The 25,253-nt window shown below is 34.1% G+C and overlaps 1 protein-coding gene across 19 annotated transcripts in view; it reads right to left on the bottom strand.

Moving 5' to 3' along the window:
- The window catches only part of LOC115211116 (kinesin-like protein KIF13B), a 772,943-nt gene that overhangs the window by 101,760 nt on the left and 645,930 nt on the right, over positions 1 to 25,253 (bottom strand). For 15 of the 19 annotated variants that reach the window (XM_036502438.1, XM_036502452.1, XM_036502439.1 and 12 more), the window contains 5 exons: positions 23,771 to 23,933; positions 20,384 to 20,557; positions 17,869 to 17,922; positions 10,599 to 10,742; positions 8,130 to 8,300 (listed from right to left, as the gene is read on the bottom strand). In XM_036502438.1, the coding sequence (XP_036358331.1) occupies positions 8,130 to 8,300; positions 10,599 to 10,742; positions 17,869 to 17,922; positions 20,384 to 20,557; positions 23,771 to 23,933 (706 nt within the window). The remainder of the gene's footprint in view (positions 1 to 8,129; positions 8,301 to 10,598; positions 10,743 to 17,868; positions 17,923 to 20,383; positions 20,558 to 23,770; positions 23,934 to 25,253) is intronic. The other 4 variants (XM_036502449.1, XM_036502453.1, XM_036502442.1 and 1 more) reach the window with 3 other exon arrangements.

Genomic DNA, 25,253 nt, shown 5'->3' with positions numbered 1-25,253 from the left:
AGTTTTTTTTTTTTCCAGGGTCTGGAGTCTCCCGCCCCTAAGCCCTAGACCATCACCTAATTACCCTTACCCGTCTTGTTGCTTAACAACAACAACAACAGCAGCAGCTGTGCAAGAATTTGGACCTGGAGATCTCCATTTCCAGCGACTTCGAGGGCCACCTCCCAGTGGTGTCGGGCGTCAACGAAGAGCCCTCCACTACAAGACGACCAAAGATATTTCTTTTCCAAGGTCTGGGATCATGCGCCCCTAAACCCTAGACCTTCACCTAATCCCCCTTACCCGTCTTGTTGCTTAACAACAACAGCACCACCACCACCAGTACTTTTCCCTCAAAATTCAAACTTTGGCTCAGTGACACAAACAAGGTTGTAGTCAACAGATTTCCAGTTCTGGTCATTATTTTAGCCCCCACCCAGCCACTTCGCAAACCAAGAAGACACCAGTAGGACTTAACTTACGAATGTAAAGGCCCATCATTAACAAAGATAATGGATTAATTTTGTCCAGCATTCTACCGATTCTGCCATAATAATAAATATAAATTTTCTTTATTTCCCATAAATAGGCACAAAACATTAAAATACAATGGAAGCTAATTCTAATGACTGCACCAATACAACTAGATACAACAAGCGTTAGACAACAATGCAATCAGAATAATGAAATAGAATACTATTTCATTATATATATACATATATACATATATATATATACATATATAATATATATATATATATATATATATATATATATATATATACATGCATATACACATATACATACATACATATACATACATACATACATACATATATATACATACATACATATATATATATACATACATACATATACATACATACACATACATATATATATTATATATATATATATATATAATATATATATATACATATATATATACATATATATATACATACATGCATACATACATAAACATACCATGCACACACACACATACTTACATATTCATACATACACATTTTACAATATATATGTTTGCATATACACACACTCTGTACTATGTGTGTGTGTGTGTGTGTACACACACATATACATACACACATATGTACACATAAATGCACACACATATACATAAACACACATATATACATACATACACACACACACACACACACACACGTATACAAATATATAAAAGAGAATATAACAATGCCATTCACTTATGAAGTGCGGAAGAGCAACAAACCCAGAAACATATAGCACCGTTCTATTCTATTCTACGAGATTGATAGTTAAAAGACAAAAAAAAAAAAAACATTTCTTTTTTCTGAGTCAGTCACTATCAGTAGCTAGGTGCTTTTGTTACATGCAACTAAATCAGGTAACCAACAGAAGATTGTCTCCCAAAGAGCTACGACAGCAAACACTGAAATGTATCGCTTTTCCCTCCGTTGGTGGCTTCTTTGGCTAAGAGACTGAATAGTGTTAACAGAGAGAAAATATGAAAAAAAAAAAAAAAAGAATTCGCAACAGAGTAATTCCGCATGTAGTTGCCTGGGAAACGTCAACATCAAAAGATGGAACAATAAAAAACAATGCTGTGGTGTTTTGCTGAATTAGGCGAATTTATCAAATATTTAGATAGGATAATCTTTTCGGAAATACTCAAGCACATTTATGATAAATTGCAATAGCAAAAGAAGGATTGCATATATATGCGTTTGTATGTGTAATTGTGTATGTGTGAGTGTATATATATATATATATATATATACATATATACATATATATATACACACACACAGACGTACATACATACACATATATATCCATGCACAGACACATAATACATATGCATGTACGTGTCTGTATACATCTGTCTACACACACACATATATATACACACACATATATGTATATATATATATATATATATATATATACATATATACATATATATATACACACACACAGACGTACATACATACACATATATATCCATGCACAGACACATAATACATATGCATGTACGTGTCTGTATACATCTGTCTACACACACACATATATATACACACACATATATGTATATATATATATATATAAACATATATACAGGATACATAATATACATCTATCTATCTAAATTACTATGGCAAAAGAAAGATTATCTGTATGTGTATGTATATATGTGTGGGCATGTATGTGTGTGTGTGTACATATATACACACAAACACGCAATACATATGCCTGGTGTAATCTTCTACCTGGTCGGCTCCTGTCAAATCATCTAACTCATGTCAGCATGGAAGGCGGATGTTAAATGATGATGAGGATGATATGTGTGTATATATATATATATATATATATATATATATATATACACACACACATATATATATATAGTTTCACACAGGCACTGACAGAACTCAATATGTGTGTGTGTGTATATATATATATGGTGACAGTAAGAAGGATAGAGAGAGACACTTTTATGCAGTTAACACACTTGCTAGAAACAGCAGCCAAATCTTCCTTACATTAAAAGAAGGATACATAGTATAATGTGGCCTTGGCTGCACACTGCCTAAAAAACAAAGTGTGTGTGTGTGTGTGTGTGTGTGTGTGTGTGTGTGTGTGTGTGTGTGCGCGTGAGTGTGTATGGGGGTGGAGTGGGGTGCAGAAGGATTTTAGCTTGACCACCTACAATAATAGAGCTACTCAATCAGGGCAATCTCTCTGGCTACACCACAGCAAAATGCACATGTGTGTGTGTGTGTATGTGAATGTATAGTTTAATAATTATTTGCATTTCCAAAACCTCCAAAATCCAAAACTTTAATGTGTTAGAGAAAAACCCTTGTTAATAAGAGACTGAATAATATTAAGTATTTAAAACTACCTTGAATGTATATTAATAAGCTGTATTTGGGATTACAAATGGAGCTGTGCTCAAGTTGTTTCATTTTATAGATGCAAATATATAACAATTTAAAATCCAAAATAATCCAAGATTCAAACGACTCACAAAATTTTTGAGAAAAAGATTATCAATCTGTGTGTGTGTGTGTGCATGCGTGTGTGTCTAATAAAGATGATGGAAAAAAAAATTGTAAAATCATCCATGGGATTTGAACACTGTATTAGCAGCAAGGCAGACAGCTGTGCTAACCACTACACCATACATCAAAATGATATCACAACTTTAGCTACTCAAATTAGAAGACTTTAATAGCTTAAATTAGAGTATCAGGTCAAGTATGGAAGCAGGTGCCTTTGCACCACATCACTGCATTCACCATTTGCTGGTAATTGCTTGGGTCATCCTGACCCCCCCTCTAAGCAATGCCCCAAGTAGTTACCATCTTTGTGAAATATTTCCTCATCTGCTGTGACCATGAGGCATGTGTCTAACCAATACATGTCATCTCAGCTGGATCCTCATACAAGAGAACACGGTATGTAGGATCATCATCATCATCGTTTAACGCCCACTTTCCATGCTGGCATGGGTTGGACGGTTTGACTGAGGACTGGCAGGTCAGGAGGCTGCACCTGGCCCCAATCTGATTTGGCAAGGTTTCTACAGCTGGATGCCCTTCCTAATGCCAACCACTCTAAGAGTGTGGTGGGTGCTTTTTACATACCACCAGCATGGGTGCTAGTCAGGTGGCACTGACATTGGCCACGCTCGAATGCTTCTTTATGTGCCAATCAGGCAGCACTGGTATCAGCCATGCTTGAATGGTGCTTTTAACGTGCCATCTGCATGGGTGCCAGTTAGGTGGCACTGGCATCAGCCACACTCAAATGGTGCTTTTTTTTACATGTCACCAGCACAGGTGCCAATCCAGATTGGAAAATTAACCAAACAGTCTGAGTTGACACTTCTGAATCATTACAAGAAACTGAACACATCCAGGTTTCTGAGTAATGGCCATTGGTTGGATATAAAATCTGACCAACGGAAGCCCATAATCCTACAAAGCATCCTGGTACTGAAGGAGAAGGAGTAAATAATGAATTTTTGCTGAGGCAAAGTGTAGACAGAAATTTTATTTTGGCGATTAGGCAATTAGAATTAGAATGAAGTGTGGCTTAGTGGTTAAGGTACTCGGCTTAGAATTGCAAGGTTGTGGGTTCAATTCCCAGCAGAATGTTGTGTCCTTGAGCAAGACACTTTATTTCGCATGCTCCAAACCACTCAGCTGACAAAAATGAGTTGTACCTGTAATTCAAAAGATCCAGTCTTGTCACATCCTGTGTCACACTGAATCTCCATGAGAACTTCTCGAAAAAAAAAAGCTGTATAATGATGATGAGGATGATAATAATAATAATGATAATAATAATAATAATGATAATAATGATAATGATGATAATAATGATAATAATAATGATGATAATAATAATAATAAAAATAATAATAATAATAATGATGATAATAATAATAATAATAATAATAATAATAATGATAATAATAATAATAATAAATGCCCTGATAGAGTACCAGACAGTGACTCTCATGGCTTCTGATCTTAACTGATTGGAAGTGTTATCATGTACATTGTTTTGTCTTGGTATAAAAGATGAGCTACAACAAATATTCTGCTCAATACCACAAATTTGCTTGTCAGTTGTTTGACCATAACCAGTTGAGCATGTCCCTTAGTGGCTGACGATATGTGCATCTCTGATCACAAGCAGAAGTAGTGGGGGAGCATCATAGTCATGTGTCGAGAGGAATTCTTTGGGGTTTGAATAATTCACCTCTGGAAACATGGATGTTTTGTTCAACATCCTTAAACAAACCTTATTCAGGGACCATTTGAGTGGGATGGCCTACTTGACTCAAAGAAAATTCTAACTGGGCCCCACCTGCAAGGTCATGCACTGTTTTTCTTGATATGAGATCACCAAGTTGTGCTCATATGGTTGTGATGCATGAGCCTGGTGTACCCTTATCAGGCACTGTAGTTATGATGGGTATACTGAGCTTTCTATATTTTACCCCAGTGTCACTTTGATGGTACGCTCTCTCTCTCTCTCAATAATAATAATAATAATAATAATAATAATAATAATAATAATGATGATGATAATAATAATAATAATTTAATAATTCTTTCTGACTTAGGCACTAAACTAGAAATTTTTGAGTAAGGGAGCTGTTGACAACATTGACCCAAAAACTTAACTGGCATATCAACTCTGCCTCCAGGAGGATGAAATTTCAATCCAACCATGATAAGATTTGAACTCAGAACATAAAGGCTTGTAACTAAATAATGCCAGGCATTTTGTCTGGATTCAGCCAATCTCCTGTCTTATTAATAATAACAGAAATGGTGATGAAGATGATGATTAAAGAAAAGTAGACAACACTATTTAGATGTACCTGATAAATACAGGCGATAACATTTTTTTTTAGATGTGTGTGTGTGTATGTGTGTGTGTGTGTATGTGTGAGAGAGAGAGAGAGTGAGTAACACACACACACAGACAGACACACAAATCAGCTGCTAAAGAAAATAAGTCAACTGCATACAAGTTGTTACCATTGACAACTACCACCATCTTCAACCAAGCTATTAAAAATAAGCTGTCATTTACCCTGGCAATATTATTTTTCTTTCTGTGTTTTGTTTTTCTTTTGTTTCTTTTTTTTATTGTCAAACCAAAAAAGGAAGAGCCTGAAGTATTTTATTTTATCAAAATAACTTCCTATACTTTATAGCTATTCTGCAGCCTCCTAATGTGTAGTTTATATTTTAACCAATAGACATTTACAAATGAGAGAGAGAGAGAGAGAGAGAGAGAGAGAGAGAGAGGAGAGAGAGAGAGAGAATGTGTGTGTGTGTGTGTGTGTGTGTGCGTGTGTATGTATTTTTGAGAGAGAGAGAGAGTGAAAAAGAGAGTGAGAAATTGAGAGAGAGAGTGAAAAAGAGAGTGAGAAAGAGAGAGAGTGAAAAAGAGAGAGAGAAAGTGAGTGAGAGAGCATGTGTGTGTGTGAGAGTGAGAGAGTGAGTGAGAGCATGTGTGTGTGTGTATGTATGTGTGAGAGAGAGAGAAACAAAGTGAGAAAGAGAGAAAGAAAAAAGAGAGGGAGAGAAAGAATCAGCATCAACTCTCATAGTGATTTTCTTATTGATTTTGTGATTTTTATTTTATTAGTTGGTTTGCAGTTAAAAGAAGAAGAAAAAAAAAAAAAGAAATGGAAAGCTAATCCAGGCCATCAAATTTTCTATATACACACACACACAGAGGTTGATATTTAAACAACTTTTCTATAGTGTGCTTTGGTACTGGGTACCAATGTTTTGTATTCTGCAAGAGGTACAGTTGAATACAGTATCTATGAAATAGTTCACAGTGTAAGTGATGAGAGCCAAAGAGGATGCCACTTCTACATGGTCACTAGATCTACTAGAAATAGCATCTAAATGCCGGCATCAAATCATTAAAAAAAAAGAAGAGTTGGGACATATTGTACAACATAATTCCTGTTACATATATAATTTGGGAAGGTTGGAAAGCCATTGATCAAGGGTCTATTTAGTTAGGGAGGATATCATCATCGTTTAACATCCACTTTCCATGCTAGCATGGGTTGGATGATTTGACTGAGGACTGGTGAACCTGATGGCTGCACCAGGCTCCAATCTGATCTGGCAGAGCTTCTACAGCTGGATGCCCTTCCTAATGCCAACCACTCCAAGAATGTAGTGGGTGCTTTTATGCGCCACTGGCACGAGGGCAAGTCAGGCAGTACTGGCAATGACCATGCTCAAATGGTGTTCTTTACGTGCCACCTGCACAGGAGCCAGTCCAGCAGCAACTGGCAACGACCTCGCTCGAATGTTTCTTCACGTGATGTATGATATGATGAATCTAAATAACACCTGATTTAGCAGCAAGTTGCTGAGAATATTCGAGGTGGTTTAGGAGAAGTAAGGAACTGGTCGAATTTGGAACTAAATATGAAACTTGTTGCTTATCCACTCACAACATTGGTGGTGTGTTTCCTGTTCACTGAGTTGTAACATGCGATTTTAATCTCCGAAACTGCTTTAAGATAAACTCAACATTGTAAAATGAATGAATAAATGAATAAATACATAAAAATTATATATTTGCAATAAAAACACACATTCAATATAGAAGCACTCATTTTATGTTTTCCGATATGGTGAAAGATTTTGTCAAAGCAATTACTAGCAGCAGGCATAAATTTCCTTCTTCAGATTATTGAATACTGAAGGCAAAGAGGAATAGAGACAAAATTATATATATATATATATATATAGTGGGGGACAGGTGGGGGCAGAATGAGTAATGAAACTAGATATTAGACAAAATATTAATACTAAAGAAAAGCAACCCCCACCCCGCTCATATTATTGCTGTTGTTGTTGTTGCAATAAAAGTGAATGAAAAGTTCAGCAACAGCATTATGCTGCTTGTACAAATACAACTTTAATCTTGCATTGAAATATCTATATAATAATTTTCTCGTACGAGAATAATAGCGAAGACTATTGAGCCCCTTTCTACAAAAAAAAATTTCATATTGAATTTACTTCTGGAAAAAGTAATAAATCTGAACTGCTACAACAAAATTTTTATATAGGACATTATATAAGCACTAATCCCTAACTCACTCTCTCTTTATATATATATGTGTGTGTATGTGTGTGAGCAAGTATATGTATATATATGTGTGCGTGTATCTGTGTGTTTTTGTATGTGAGTGTGTGTATATATGTATATATATATATACACACATACATACATACATATATATATATATATATACAAGATTAATCAGCCGAAACTGTAAAGATGATCCTGTTCTTGACTGAGAATAGAAAGCTTCGAATGTCCCATCCTTGTTTTTTTGTATTGTCTATCTGGATGTTTTGTTGTCCCTTTTTGTATCACCTAGTTGTCCAGATGTTTTGTGTTCTTGTCCCATTTTGTATTTTATATATATATATACATAAAAGCATACCAGTTGAATTAATAAAATTTAGTTTCGGTAACATGGTAATTTTAGTGTTTGATAAATAATTTATAACATTCCATGATGGAAGTCTGAGAAAAAACTGAAACAAATGCAGAGAATTGGTTTTTATCATACATACCCGAACATAGAGTGGTGCTCCAATAGCTAAATTGCTGTCTTCATCAAATGAATCAAATGGTAAAGAAGACCGTTTTGGTTCATAATCGCTTCCCTCGGAACTAACATCTGAATACTTGTCAATAAGTGAACCACCTAGTTTCGAGATCTCAACATGGAGTTTTCCAGCAATCTGAAAATTTCAAAGTTTGAGTGAGAAAGTTTATTGAAGTCCCTCATGGTTTTTACAAATATATGTATTAACAGTATCGATCTATAACAAGAAAAATTAAAAAACAAAAGAAAAACTGAATAAAAATAAATAATAATTATTGCTATTTATTCGTTTAAAGATTAAAATAATTCTTCCATCATCAACATCTGATATCCATTTTCCATGCTGGTTCTCAACCATTTTTTATCAATGGACCCTCTTTGGTTCATATTTTACTCAAGTGGACTCTCATAACCATTCGATGTTTAAAACATCCTATTATATATTTTAACTATTACTTGTTTCAGTCGGCAGACTGCAGCCATACTGGGGCACTGCTTTGAGGAATTTTAGTTGAACAAATCAACCCCACTATTTATTCTCTTTTTAAGCCTGGTACTAATTTTATTGGTCTTTTTTACCAGATGTCAAGTGGTGGTGGGGGACAAATAAACTCAAAGACACACAAACACACAGTACGACTTGCTTCCTTTTAGTTTCCTTCCACCAGATCCACTCACAAGGCTTTGGTTGGCCCAAGGCTATAGCAGAAAAAACTTGTCCAAAATGCCATGCATTGGGAGTGCACCTAAAACAAACTTGAGAAGCAAACTTCTTACCACACAGCCACCCCTGCACCTATTATAGTTTAATAATTAAGTATTCTTAGGAATTATATAAAAAAAATTTTAATATTTTGTGTATTGTAGAGGTGCAACCAATATATTGCACATAAATTTTAACAACAAAACCTTATATGGACCCCAGGGGTCACATGGGCCTCAGTTGAGAACCACTGAATTAGACAGTTTGATAGGATCCAATAAAATGCAGAACAATGCCAAGCTGCAGTACCAGCTTTGGCATGGTACCTGTGGCTGGATGTCCTTCCCAACACCAACCACTTTTTGAAGTGTATACTGGGTGCTTTTTCCAGCATAGAAAATGGACATTAAACAATGATGATCACACTCACACACACAAATGGAAAAGCATCGTTTGGTCAGTTTGAATATCTAGAATTTTAATGATATTCAAAAGAATAGCACCACTGAGATACTTGAAAATACAGGGGAAGGAGATTCGAGTATAAACAGAGATGTATCGGGGACAAGCATCATTGTATAGTTAATTCTGCCTCACAATCCGAAGGCCATGAATTTGACCCTACTGTACATCACAGTGAACAGATACTATCTATTGGTTTTCTTGGGTTGGACAAAGCCTTGTAAGTGAAATAGGGCTTGAAGGAAATTATTTGGAAGATTTCTGGGTAGATTGTTTTAATAAAAGAAAGGTCTGGCTGAGTTGCAGTGTTATGCTGAGTTTGTTGTGCATCACAAGAGTGTGAGAAATATTCAACCATACAATATGTGGGTAATAAAACAACTGAGATCTAATTCTTTATACATCAGTTAGCCATTCTTGTGGGACTAGAGAACTGACATTCAGAGGAGAAAACTCCCCACATATATGAAGTGTGATGTAATTTTGAAAGCCACCAAGTCTTCAGTCTGTAATAGATGTTAGCTAATTGTAATCGTGTTGGTGCCATGTAAAAAGCACCCAGCACACTCTGTAATGTGATTGGTGTTAGGGAGGGTATCCAACTGCAGAAACCATGCCAAATCAGATTGGAACCTGGGGCAATTCTCCTGCTTTCCATCTCTGGTCATATCGCCTAACCCATGTCAGCATATAAATGATGATGATGTAATCCTGTTGAGGACATAGCAAGCCTCTCTAGTGCTGATACCATGATAAAGTGTACCTAATACCCTATATAAAGTGTGGAAAAGATCCTCAGTCTTGTCAAAGATATGACAACATCTTGTGCTGGTACATGATAAAATCCACCCAATGCAGACCATGAAGTACAGAACCAGGAGGACTTTTCGGTCTTGCTGATGACAAGACAACCTCCTTAGTGCTGGTTCCACATTAAATATATTCAGTACAATCTATAAAATGCTTGGTGTTAGGAATGGCATCCACCTATGGAAACTTAGCCAAAACAAAATTTTAAGTGAGATCTGGTCCTCCAACACGTTTAGGATCACACTGAAAACTGAGCATGGAAAACAGATATAGAACGATGATGATGATGTATATCTAAAGATGTGAGTGAGACTAATTCTATTGAGATGTTAGTAAAAGTGTGTTTTATAGAGGGCACAAATTTAGGAACGTGCTGTACATTGTTGTAGAGTTGTGCAATACATAAGAAATGAAACAAGATAGAGAAATAGAAAGGAAACCAAGAAAAATGAATAATACCTCTCCTTGTTGACTAATAATAGGTACATGATAGTCTAACTTGACATCATAGAAAAGGCATTCCAGGAAGACATTTGCAACACCAATCAAGTTGTGGTTTTCTTGGGATTCATAAAATGGATCACCTTTAGGAGCATTTCCGTCCTACAAAAGAAATTGGCACATAAATTCACTAATAATAATAATAATAATAATATAATGATAATAATAATTAATGATAATGATAAAAATAATAATAATAATAATTCATGAAATGACTCGAATAGCACATGTACACACATATATACACATATACTCACGTATACATGTACTTACACATACACCTGCTGGTATACACACATACATACGTCTGTGTGTGTGTCTATATATATATATATATATGTATGTAAATATATTCATGTTATGCAGACATACATGTACATACGTATATACAAATACACATGCATATATACAAATATATACACATACATACAAATGCACACACACACACTTTTTACACAAAGATACTCTGCCCACCTCAGCAAAACAGAGTTCTAGGAGCACAGTGTAATATTTTTTCTCCACCCACACCAATTACATCAATTCACCCTTCCACCCCATCAAGGAACCAAATTACATCTCCTGCACTACATTTGTCTCTCCCCACCCTGCTCTGACAGTCCAATGCAATGCTGATTTATCATCTCTCTGCCCTGTTCCCCCACCTGCCAACAAGAACAACAACAACACTGCTATTCCCACACCTCTCCCTTGCCTCCTCCTCCTCTCTCTCTCTCTTTTGCACTTTTATGAACCCCTTGCTCATCCACCCTGCCCAATCCATCATAAAACTCCACTTACATTCACCTCCTTGTACCTTGAGGGTATGCCCTGGCACATCTTCACTATTTTCTCTCCCTCTCTCCCCAAGTGGGGTAGCCTTGTATCTTCTCTACAGCAATACCCCTATTTCTATCTCTATTTAACCTCTCATCACCTGATACAAAGCTACTCCCTTAACCCCACTCCTCACTCTCAGGTTAGGCAGGGGTGGGGTTAGGAGTCTTGCAAGTTACACAGTGACTTTGCTGCTGCTGCCATGTAAAAAGCATCCAGCATACTTTGTTAAGTGGTTGGTGTTAAAGAGGGTATCCAACCATAGAAACCATGCCAAAGCTTACAGTAGTGCTTGGTGCATTCTTCCATCTTACCGGCTCCTGTCAACCAATCCAACCCATGCCAGCATGGAAGCCAGATGTTAACTGATGATGATCATGATGATACACACACACTGTGTATGTGTGTGTATATATATCATCATCATTGTTTAATGTCTGATGCATACATATATATGCATATACATACATATATACACACACACATGTATATACATATATATATACATACATATATATATATACATACATATGTTCATACGTATACATGCATATACATACATATGTGTATATATATATATATATATATATATATATATATATATATACACATACATATGTGTGTGTGTAAATATATATATAAACATACATATGCATGTACATATATATATAATAATATATATATATTATATAGTTGAGGTACTTTTCCTTTTAATTCTTTTACTTTATATATATATATATATATATATATATATATTTACATACACACATTCACATGCATACTTAGATGCATGTATACATACTTGCATATATATACATGTGTGCATACATTTACATCCACACACATTGATATACATACCAATTTATAACAAACACACACACACACAAATATACACACCTGCATAGTTATGTTAAGTATCCTCATACACATATACACACAGTCACACAAACCAAACTGATATACTTCCATTAAAAGTCGGTTCTATTAATTAAACTCCTTAACATTTGAATGAAATACAATTACTAATGAATAAATAAAAAAAAACTATACAAAACATATTTTAGTCAATGTTTCAATAATAACAATAATAATAATAATAATACAAATAATAATAATAATACTAATAATAATATTAATAATAATAATGATAATATGATAATAATAGACCCTAGAAAATTCTAGTGCAATGCAAAAATTTTCCAAAGTAAACTTTAGTTTTGTATTGCATACAGGTGAAAGGTCAGATTCAATGGACCTTGCTGTATTCTTTGACAATGTAAATTCAGGACAGTTGAATGAATAGAGATACTATTAGAATGGAGCAGTTCTTCAGATTGCCATGGCAACAAATAGACAAAGAATTTATTGGAATATCAAAGTAGGAATAAAAGAACTGCCTATTAGAATTTCCCATCAGCTCTAGCATATTTCAAACATTGGCAATAGAAAACAACCACAAAACACGCACGCACGCACACTCACACACACACACACACACACACACACACACACACAATAATAATAATAATAAAAATTAATAATAATAATAATCACTGTTATAGGAACAAAAACACAAATTTCATTGTAGCATTCATTCATAAGAGAGAGAAAGGGAGAATGTGAGAAAGAGATGAAACATGTATGTGTATGAAAGAGAGAGAGAGAGAGAGAGAGAGAGAGAGAGAGAGAGAGAGGGAGAGAAAATAGAGCAAAATACAGCAAAACGGTATAAAAGTAGAAAAACATAAACAGGTATATGAAGAGGTGATTCATAGCAACTACAAACACCAGCAGCAGCAGCAGCAACAACAACAATTATGTTATGAAAATAGAAAAAAAAGGGCAAAAAAAAGAAAAAAAAGAAAAGAAAACAGGTTCTTTCCTATTGCTTGAAAATAACAGATTAAGGGTGCAGAAAGATGAAGAAGGCAACGTGTGATTAATATATGTATATATACATATATATATATACATATATATATATATATATATATATAATACATACATATATATATATATACATAATATATATATATATATATACATACATATATATATATATACATACATATATATATATATACAGACATATAATTTCTATATATACATACATATATATATATAATACATACATATATTATATATAACATACATATATATATATATATAGAAACATATATATATATATATATATATATATATATATATATATATATATATATATATATATATATATATATATATATATATATATACATACATACATACACACACCACATCTATATGCATGAAGTGAGAGAGAGAGAGCAAAATAAAAAGACAACCACATTCTAATTAAGCAAAAAGCCTAATAAAACAAGATGATAATCTAATTTATAAATATATATATATACATACATATTTATATACATATATATATATACACACATATATACATATATATATACACACACATATATATATATATACACACACATACATATATGTACGCATATGCAGAAAAACAGCACAATAACCCAAACAAATATGAAATGAAGTAAAAATAAAAAAAGACACCATGCAAAATCAAAAATAACCAAAATGCACAGCCCACACACGTGTGTATGGATGCATGTTTGTTTGTGTGACATTGTTGTGGAGTTTGAAACATGAAAGCGAAAAGTAAACACCTGAGGTAGATTGTGTATGCATTTATTTAACAGGGATAATGAAGCCCTCTATATGTATGTGTGTGTGTGTGTGTGTGTGCTAGTGAGTGTTTATGCAAGTGTTGGTATTTGGCCAGTAGCTTTTCCTTTTGTACAGGTTGAGCACACACACATGTATATGTGTGTGTGTGTTTTGAGTTACTTGAGAAGAGTACTCAATACAAGTGTTAGAGTAGAGTCAGAGCGAGACTATTAACTTTGAATTAATAAATAACACCCAATTACATTGAGTATATACTTCTACCTGTTACTACATTGTACACATACTCATATATACATACACATGGGTGCGTGTGTGTTTGTGTGTGTGTGTGTGTGTGCTAGTGAGTGTTTATGCAAGTGTTGGTATTTGGCCAGTAGCTTTTCCTTTTGTACAGGTTGAGCACACACACATGTATATGTGTGTGTGTGTTTTGAGTTACTTGAGAAGAGTACTCAATACAAGTGTTAGAGTAGAGTCAGAGCGAGACTATTAACTTTGAATTAATAAATAACACCCAATTACATTGAGTATATACTTCTACCTGTTACTACATTGTACACATACTCATATATACATACACATGGGTGCGTGTGTGTTTGTGTGTGTGTGTGTGTGTGTGTATGTAAGCTCATCATATATGTATATATGTCTCTCTTTGTCTTGATAGTTGTAAATGTGTGATAGTTGTAAATGAGCATCACTGTCATACAAGTGGTGTCCATTTCCAATCTTCCATGGAAACATGTCAGCTTGGAAACAGGAAAGGGTTGGCCACAGCAAGGGGCAACTGGCCATAGAAAATTTGCCTCAATGAATTTCGCCTGACCCATATAAACATAGAAAAGTGGCAATTAAAATGTGTTACTACACAATACAAGTATCAGTTGACCCCACCCCTGATTTCAGGCCTTGTGCCTATAGTAGAAAGTGTTATTATTTTTATTATTTTCCTTCTCAGGTCTTGGTCTTAGTTGCTCTGGTTGATTCTGTGGGAGTGGACAGCAACCTGTTGTCAGAAGTCTCACTGGGTCTCTTTCCACAAACTCTAAGCTTTGATACTAGGATGTTAACTTACTGTGGAAGGCATTCAACACTCCAGCACCAATCTCAAAATCCTAGCTGTCCCCAACAGAGCAGTTTTTGGGGCCTCCTCATGTCAATTCCATTTCCTCTGACATATTTCTCGAACCTGGTTGTTAATGTTCTGAGTGCCCCTACAACTACTGGGATAACATTTACTCACCTCATTGCTCACATTCATGCAATTTCGTCTTTTAATTATTATTATTATTATCTTATCTTCTTGCATCTGTCAGAATCCTCAGTGTGATATACGAGCTCAGGATGATATGTAGGTACATTTAATATGAAGAGATAAACACACAAAGCAAAATGCTCTGTGTCATTTCATCTGTCTTTACATTCTTGATTGGTAAAATAATTATCAGATGAGCACTGATGTTGATGTAATTGACTTAGGCCCCTCCTTGAAATTGCTGGCCTTGTGCCAAAAATTTGAAACTAATATGAAGAGACACTTGGGAGAAATAAAACCAAGCCTCAGATTGATTGTGTGTGTGTGTATTCTATTTCTATACATATTGTTCAGTCCATGCAAACATGCCTTCATCAGCAGAAATGGCCAGACTGTGTTGCTATTTATATACACTGTGAGACAGAAACACCAAGAACCAAATATGTCCCATTTAGTATACAAAGAAAACCTTTGCAAAGAAGGCTTCAATGACTGAAATCAACATTAAAAATTGAATTTCAAATTTAAGTTTCAAAAATGAGCTGTTATTTATTTATTTCAATATGTATTTGATTTTATTCTCAAGTGCCTCTTTGTTATTAACTGTATTTATATATTACTGCACATATTATCACTCCAAATAAAATATTTTTCATATTTATTGGGCCCTTATACTAACTGTTTTGCACATAAAAAATACTTTTCTAAACAAATATAAAATATTTATTCTTAATATTGTAACAGCTTATTTCTTTATGTAAATTTTATTTGTTTTAAATGTTGATTTTAATGATTTAAGCACTCTTGCAAAGTTTTTTCACATAGTAAATTGAATATATTTGTTTGTGTACTTCATATGTTGGTTGTTTATATATATATATATATATTATATATATATATGTATATATATATTAGAAGAAATAAGGTACTCAGAAGTCTGGATAGTTGTATATTTACAGATTTTTATTACTATGTCACGTTTTTTATAAATCATAATCTGAAGAATCCACTAGAGTGGATGCAAGCACTAATATATGATTTATAAAAACATGTGACATATTAATAAAAATCTGTAAATATAAAACCATCCAGATTTCTGAGTACCTAATTTCTTCTAATATATATATATTGATGATTCTGTTCTGCAACGTGTACAAAAAAGCAACACACTTCTCCAATTCTCTTTGCAGCTCTTACAGCAATGGCATACGATGACCATGGATTTTTATGAATATCTGACTACAAGAAACACAATATGTTTGGAGACAGCATACCTTTATTTTAAAATATGGTTTGATTTTAATTTCAAGTGTCCCTTTGTATTAGCTCTATGTCATTGTAGGTAGATATCATCATTCTATATCTAATTATTTTCACTTTTACTAAGTTCTCCCACTAACTGCTTTGCACAGAAAAAAAAGTTAGTGTTTGTAAAAAATATTTATATATTCATTATACTTTTACGAGAAGAGGGGTGACAGTGACTTTGAAGATTTGGCTTGCTAGTCTACATTGGACTGGCAAAACTTCAAAGTTGCTGTCATCCTTCTGGTAAAAGCATTATAAATATATGCTCTACAGAAAGTATTGAGTATTTTTTCTGTCTAATTTTAAATTGTTTTTATAACAACTTGTCATAAAATCAAACATTAATATATTCAACACATCTATCCACACACACACACAGATGTGTTGAATAATCAACTGTTTGTACAAATATGCAAGTTTGTTGTGAAATCTTTTCTTCTACAAGGCTGGTAGCTATTTCTGGTGGTAACTATGTAATCAGAAATATCAAAGAACAGAAGTTGTTTACTTCAATATGTTCACTGATATTACATTCTTCCCCAACAGATTTTCATTCATCTTCGCTTGTTACTACTGGTGCTGTTCACATTATTAAGAGTTTCACTATTTTGTTACCTTTATTTCTGATTGTTTGCTGCTGTCATGTGAAAATGTACACCCATGCTAACATACATTTCATATATATATATATATACACACACACACATTTATATGTCATATACTTATAGATATATGTGAGTGTATATCTGGATCTATCTATTTACATGTATGTACATATTTATCTATATATACACATATATGTGCATATCTACATGTGTGTGTGTGTATAATAGACACATACACATACATGTATAAGAGATTTATATGAAGTATGTATAAACATGTATACTTGTTTATGAAAGCATGATACTTATTTATTTGTATGGTTTTAAGCACACACACACAAACACAAACATGTGCATTTATAAAACAACCACACAAAAATAAAACAAGAAATACATACACACACACAAAATGTGTGGCATGGAGCAAAGGAACGAAAATGCAAGACAAAAAAAAACAACAAAAAACTAACAAATACTTCTCTCATTACTAGTTATAAAAATGACATTAATACAGAAAAACAAAAGAATTGTTTACTTTGCTTGCCTGACTCTCAACTGAATGTGTGGAACTTTTTGTTTGGTTGCATTTCTGTTATAACAAAATAGATTTGGTTTTCTTATAGATTGGAATTTTGGCTCAGATCAAAAGCAAGTAATCATATTTAAAGATTTTTCTAAAGAATCAAATGAACAGGGGATGTTTAATGCTAATCTATAGAAGATAGCTGGAGTAAGATGGAGCCGAGGATGGATTTAATGTTTGTGCAAGACTTACATAATTTTCTAAAAACATTTTATCGTTCCGTTCATGCTACAAATGAAACTAAATTATTCAGCTGAATCTGTATAGAATAACTGGCTTAGCACTGATTCACTTTCAAAAGTAAAACAAGCTTCCATTTTTAAACTATCGGTGTAACTGTAATTAATTTCTAAAGGATTGGAATAGAATTTAAAAAAAAAAGAGCTTAGTCAATATTTGAAGATACTATATGATGCTTTGTCAATATTTGCAATACTGTAAGATGCTTCATCCATATTTAGAGATACTACCACTTGAGTAAAGTGAAAGTAAAGATGAAGCAGCAGAAAAGTACATTTTGAGAGGAAAACTGTAAATAATGGTAATCAAAATGCAAATAAAAAGATGAAGAAGAAACCAGTTTTCTAAAAGTAAGAAATGGTTTGAGTCACTGAAAATGATAAGAGTGATAGCTATATCCTTTTAACCTTTTATGTATCAACTTGTTTAAGAATGTCTGTGTTTACATGTTAGTGGTATACAGTAGCGCTATAATAATTTTAACCAATCATTAAGTTTTATTCCAAATCACTACACCAAAAATATTAGAATTTTATAAATATCTTACTAATTACTTTCAAGCATCCTAAAAATACAAAATTTAACTATGTAACTGATAAAATTAATTTTATGTCACAGTAAATTACATAAGACCAAAGGATTTCTAGCATTCCTGAGAAAATTAATAGCACACCAAAAGAGAATTTAAATTTGGTTTACTAACAGGGTACATGGTATGTAACCTCTTGATTTTGGTGCTATTAGAAAGTTATCCAAAGTTTGCAAGAGAGAGATAGCAAATTTATAACATATTGGATTGAAGCAAGCGAATTTAAGAAACTGATTTCTTAAATGATTTCATGCAATGTTTGATGCAGAATATGAATTTGAAACCATTATACAGCAAGAAACATTAATCTAGCACATTTCTGAAGACAAATTGAAAATAACTGATCCAAAAGGAATCCCCAACTATTAAAAAAAAAAAAGAAGAAAAAAAGGAAAAAGCAGTGGGCAATGCAGGTAAAGCTGTGCAGAAAGAAATTAAATTTAAATTTACCTATTCTTAATTCTACCTTGACAAATGAAAGATTCCACCAAAATTTTAAATTATCAAAGCAATAAAGATGGTTACTAAAGTTTCCTGATAAAGCATCTTTGGCTCCTGGATGTTAGTACAAGTTTCTTTACAGTGAACATAGTAAAAATGACGATGACAAATGGCAGACTGGATGAAGACTGATGGATAGTTTCTTGCCACGAGAGCTAAACTGTATATTTGGAAAATACACACAAATCCCAACTGCCTAGTCTACCTGGTTTATAAATTAGTTTCCTGAGAGGAAAACATGTCATCAATGTTAGCAGCTATACAATATAATAAAACTGATGAGAGTGCCATTAGCTTATAGCTGATATTCCCCCATGGGCTATTAAAGAAGAGATATAGATACATTACATAAAACTTATCCATCATACATACATATATATATATACACACACACACATATATATATATATATATATACGCACATACATCTATATATAAAATATATGAATACACATACATGTATATATACATATAGCTATATATGTATATGTTCATGCATGTATATATGTGTTTGTATGTGTGTGTATGCATATACATCTTATTAGAAGAGGTCAAGTGATGGATATATTTGTGTTAGTTAAAATCAAGTATTGACTCACTGATTAACAAACATTACTACTGAGATAAAATGCAATAATACTTGATGACTAATCTAGACTGATTATTTTCTGATTACTGTAATTACTGATAAAAGTTTAGTTAAATAACTTTATACAGCAATTAGAAACAAACTTTTCAAACTAAAATGTCATTTTCATGTTGATTTTTTTTAAAGCAAAATAGACCTTTACTCTTCTCATCTCTTACTGAACTATGTAAAGCAGTGTATTTCAAGAGCTGAAACTTAGTATTGTCCTCATAAAGGTAAAAAAAAACAGTTAACAGGACTTAAACTCAGACTCACTGACTCTCAAAGTTCAGTGATTTAGTGCAGAGTTACAATATAGTTCCAAGACAGAAAGCTAAACATGAATTTACAATTGTCTATTATGTTATTTTATAAGGTTTAAAGTAATAAGTTATCTGTCAATCTAATATAAATATCAATTTGTAATAAAACGATTAATGGATATTGAAACCTAAATAAGACAGAGAAGTGAAAGTCAAGCTACAAGCCATGCAAGAAGCAACACCGACCGAGTAATCATCAGATTCTTCTAGTACCATCAATGGATGTGCCAAAGTTTTGTTTTCATCATACAACTCCCGCATATCAATAATTTTGTTCTCAAATTTCTCCATTGACCAGATCTGGCTGTTGTGATATTTTCTCTTCACTAAAATTGCTGGCTCGCTTACAAATGCTCCTCTCTATAAAACGGCAGAGGTAAGGAAAAGAAGAAATCATTTATTAGAACAACATGAATAAATTTTACAGATTGTTTTATGGAGTTAGATATTAACAATATATTCATGCTAACAGGAAGTACATAAATGTTCATTTGGAAAAAGCATTTTTTTCACTGTGTATCAGATTTAATTGGAAAAAGGAAAAGATCATTAGACACACTGTTCTGTCCTATTGTCGAAGATTTATCATCTTGTATGAACTTTATATTAAGCAAAGATCAATCAGCTTTATATATAGAGAGACAAACTAAGTTATTATTGTATGCTTTTGTCTATTAAATGATCACAAATATTTTCCGTTAAAGTTAATTAGTGTTAACATACTTAATGCAGAGAATATTGTGAAGCTAACTCTCTAAAAAATATTTCCTACAATGTTTTTTTTTATAAACTTTCAATATTTATCAACTTTTTCTTTTTAAGTAATTAAAATCTCTTTATTAATTAAACTTGTTGCATTTTGCAAAAAATTCTGTTATCATCAAGTCTGGTCTCAAATAAATTTTCGTCATTATACAAACGAAAAGTCTACTTTCAACTATAATAACGGATACAAATAAGAAATAGATTTATCAAAGATTTAGTATGAAGAAAAGCAGAAGACTGAAGAAAGCTATTACATAGCAATGAATATCTATATGTTTGCTGGGTGACTTATGATTCATATCAGCAGATTAAAATGAACCTGATGTATCAGGTGAGAGAATGGAAAACCGATAATCTTGCAGTACAATTGCAGCAAATCAATTAGCATGGATTCTACCTGTCTTCTTCATCATTCTCTGGAACTTATTTATGGCAGAGGCAGATCTGTGCTTAGAAATGTAAGTCATGAATCCATTCTCATATTAACCTGGTATGTAATCTACTATTAAGTCAATGTGACAATTTAGTATAAAATTTGCAGTGGATAGAATGAGGGAAGTCACAACAAATCTAACACAGTGCTCTTTAATTCTTTTACTGGTTTCAGTCATTGGACTGCAGCCCTGCTGGGACTCCAAATGTTTAGTCAATGAAACTAACCCCTTTATTTATTTTATTGGTTTCTTTTTGCTAAACTGCTTAGTTATGGGAACATAAAGAAACAAACACCAGTCATCAAGTGATGTGAAACAAATAAAGATGCACACAAATACACCACAGCTTGACCCAGGGTTATAGTAAAAAGCACTTGCTTAAGGTACAGTGCAGTGAGATTGAACTAAAAAACCATGTGGTTGTGAAGTGAACTTCTTAACCACACAATCATGCCTGAACTTTATACATTTAGTATACATGAATGAAGAACTAAGTTCACAAACTTATTTGTTTCATCCTTATTTATTGTACATCTCATTAAATAAACCTAATTTCTTCTTCTTTGGAAATGTTTTATCATCTACTTATTTAGAGTGGTCTCAAATGGTGTTATGAATTCAAGGATTTGTGCAAATAGTTGGTGAAGAAACACCACATTTATTGCTGACTTCACATCTATATCATTTCATGACCATCATTTTTGTAATGTCTATCTTCCCATACTTGCATGGGTAAAATAGGGTTTATTAACTCTTTGGGACTTAAACAGGCCATATCCAGCCCACTATTGTACTTGTCTGATGTTCAAACAGGTCAGATCTAACATGTCACACCTACCCTACAATATTATTCTAGGAATAAACAATCACATCATCAAAATCTGAAAGTTATGAGATAATGCATGATTAATTCAAAAAGGGTTAAAACAGATTTTCTATGGCTGGATGCCCCTCCTGTCTCTAACCCTCACTTGTTTTCAAACAAGGTACTATGTTTCTATGGCCAGACATTTCTTTGCAGAATATTGGAAATGAATGATGCTACATGTATGGCAGCAACACTCATTTACGTCATGTAATGTCAAGACAAGGACACACACACAGACAGAGGATGGGCTTCTTTCAGTTTTCATCTAATGAATCCACTCACGAAGCTTATGTTGGCCTGGGACTATAATAGAAGGCACTAGCTCACAATGCCACACAGTGGAGCTGAACTCAAAACCACGTGTTTGTGAAGCAAACTTCTTAACCATACAGCTGCACTTTGTACATACATGCTAGTTTTTTTCATCTACGAGGTTGAGTTACTTGCTATTTAGAGCAATATGTCTTGACTCAAAACACAGAGTAATTGCCTTTGGCGATGTCTGAATCAATGTTCCAATACTTTAAGCACTAAGTCATTAATTCTCTGCAAACACTGAATACTTAACGGTTGCAAAAATTTTAAAAAAAAAGTTTAAAATGTTATAAATTAATATATTGATTGTTGAATTAAAAAAACAAAAAAAAATGAAATGTGTGTAGATATCCTCAGCTCTAAAGATTATCAACTTCTATTTAAGAGAGAAGGCATTGAGTCAGCAGAATCATTAACACATCAATGCTTAGTGACATTTCTTCCAGCTCTTTACATTCTAAGTTCAAATCCTGTCCAGGTCAACTTTGCCTTTTATCTCTTCGAGGTTGATAAATTAAAGTTCCAGTCAAGTACTGGGGTCGATGCAATTGTCTTGTTCCCTCAAAATTGTTGGCCTTGGATCCATCAACAGAGAATGTTGTGATCTTGGTTACTTACATGCCATGGAAAGTGGGTAACTGGCCTAATGAGTTATGAGGCTCAAGAAGGAAAAGAAAAAGAAGAGAGTGAATTTGAGTTTTGTTTTAGCAAGTGATTATTTTCCATGGATAGTTATGGATCGTTGCCAGAGCAACAAGCTGGCCTCTGGCTGATGGCACGTTAAAAACACCATTCGAGCGTGATCATTACCTGCGTCGCCTTACTAGCAGTTGTGCTGGTGGCACATGAAAACACATTCAAGCGAGGTTGTTGCCAGTGCCGCTGGACTGGCTCCTGTGCAGGTGGCACATAAAAAGCACCATTTGAGTGTGGCTGTTGCCAGTATTGCCTGACTGGCCCTCGTGCTGGTGGCACGTAAAAGTACCCACTACACTCTCGGAGTGATTGGCATTAGGAAGGGCATCCAGCTGTAGAAACTCTGCCAGATCAGCCTGGAGTCTGGTGCAGCCATCTGGTTCGCCAGACCTCAGTCAAATTGTCCAACCTATGCCAGCATGGAAAGCAGATGTTAAACGATGATGATGATGATGACTCCAATGAAAAAAAGAAGTTCCATACAAAAATACTTACACGTCTGTTTGGGCTGAGATTGGCAGCAGGGATCTGAAGGGTGACATGGAATTCAGTCTGTCTACCCATTTCTTGCGCCAAGTCGTTGGCTTCTCTCACCAAAGTGTTTGCCTTGATTACTTCTTCTCGAAGTTTCGCCAAGCTCTGCTTGAATAGTTTTTCTCTGTTAATAAATGGAAAGAAAATTCATTATGACAAACACATTACTCTTATACATATGTTTAGAACAGAGAGTCATTGCAAGAAGATTAAAGATAACATTTAGTTACATAATAGCAAAACTGGGAAGAAAAACAATATATTTTTTCAAACCATATGCAAAGTGACCAGGTTCACTTAACCTGTTGGAAATAACTGTCAAATCTCTCAAATTAGATGTTATTATCTTAAAAAGAGAACACATTGGATAATCTAGTCCTACTTACATTATAATCTATTAAAAAAGAAAAAGAAAACAAAATGCCATTGTCTGGAACATTGAAGGCTTTCATCATGTCAGATGATGAACTGTTTGGTAAAAGTTGATCTGATCCAAAGAAAAACAAGAGCCATCAAGGAGTCTGTATGTAGCTACACAGCCAGCTAGAAATAGTAGCCAACCCCCTTCCTCATATCTCACCATTAAAAAAAAAAAGAAAGGATAAATTAGATAATGTAGTCAGGCACAGGCATGGCTGTGTGGTTAAGATGTTTACCTAGTAACCATGTGGTTTCAGGTTCAGTCCCACAACGTGACAACCTGGGCAAACATCTGCTATAGTTCCAGGCTGACCACTGCCTTGTGGGGGAACTTGGTAGACAGAAACTGTGTGGAAGCCTTTTATGCATATATATGTGTGTATGTGAGTGTGCATGTCTTTGTGTCTGTGTTTGGGACTTTGATGGGGTGATTGTTTACTCTTAAAATGACATTGTAGGGTAGGTGTGAGAGCCCAGATTTGGGCAGTTTGGAGATAAAACAGGTAAAACATTTTAGCTGGATAGTGATACATTGGGCCTCACAGAGGAAATGACGAAAGACTGAGACCTCTAAGATATGCTGTGAATGCGAAGACCTGACAAATGAAGTGAGTTCATGGTTCACAGGATGGCCTGCTGTGCTAACCTTGGATCGTAGAGTGACCCACTGTGCTTGAGGAGACCTATTGAGTCCAGTACGTCAACATTGTCAAAATAAAAATAAAATGGAAATTGTAGTTGAGGTGGCACGTAAAAAGCACCATCTGAACGTGGCTGATGCCAGCGTCACCTGACTGGTGTCTGTGTTGGTGACACATAAAAAGCACCAATCGATTGTGACTGTTGCCAGCCTCCTCTGGCACCTGTGCTGGTGGCACGTAAAAAGCATCCACTACACTCATGGAGTGGTTGGTGTTAGGAAGGGCATCCAGCTGTAGAAACACTGCCAGATCAGACTGGAGCCTAGTGCAGCCTCCTGGCTTCCCAGACCCCGGTCGAACCATCCAACCCATGCTAGCATGGA

This window comes from Octopus sinensis, linkage group LG4 (assembly GCF_006345805.1).
Source record: "Octopus sinensis linkage group LG4, ASM634580v1, whole genome shotgun sequence".
Lineage (NCBI taxonomy): Eukaryota > Metazoa > Mollusca > Cephalopoda > Octopoda > Octopodidae > Octopus > Octopus sinensis.
Note: the sequence above shows the minus strand (reverse complement) of the source record. Positions and strands in the feature narration are given on the sequence as shown.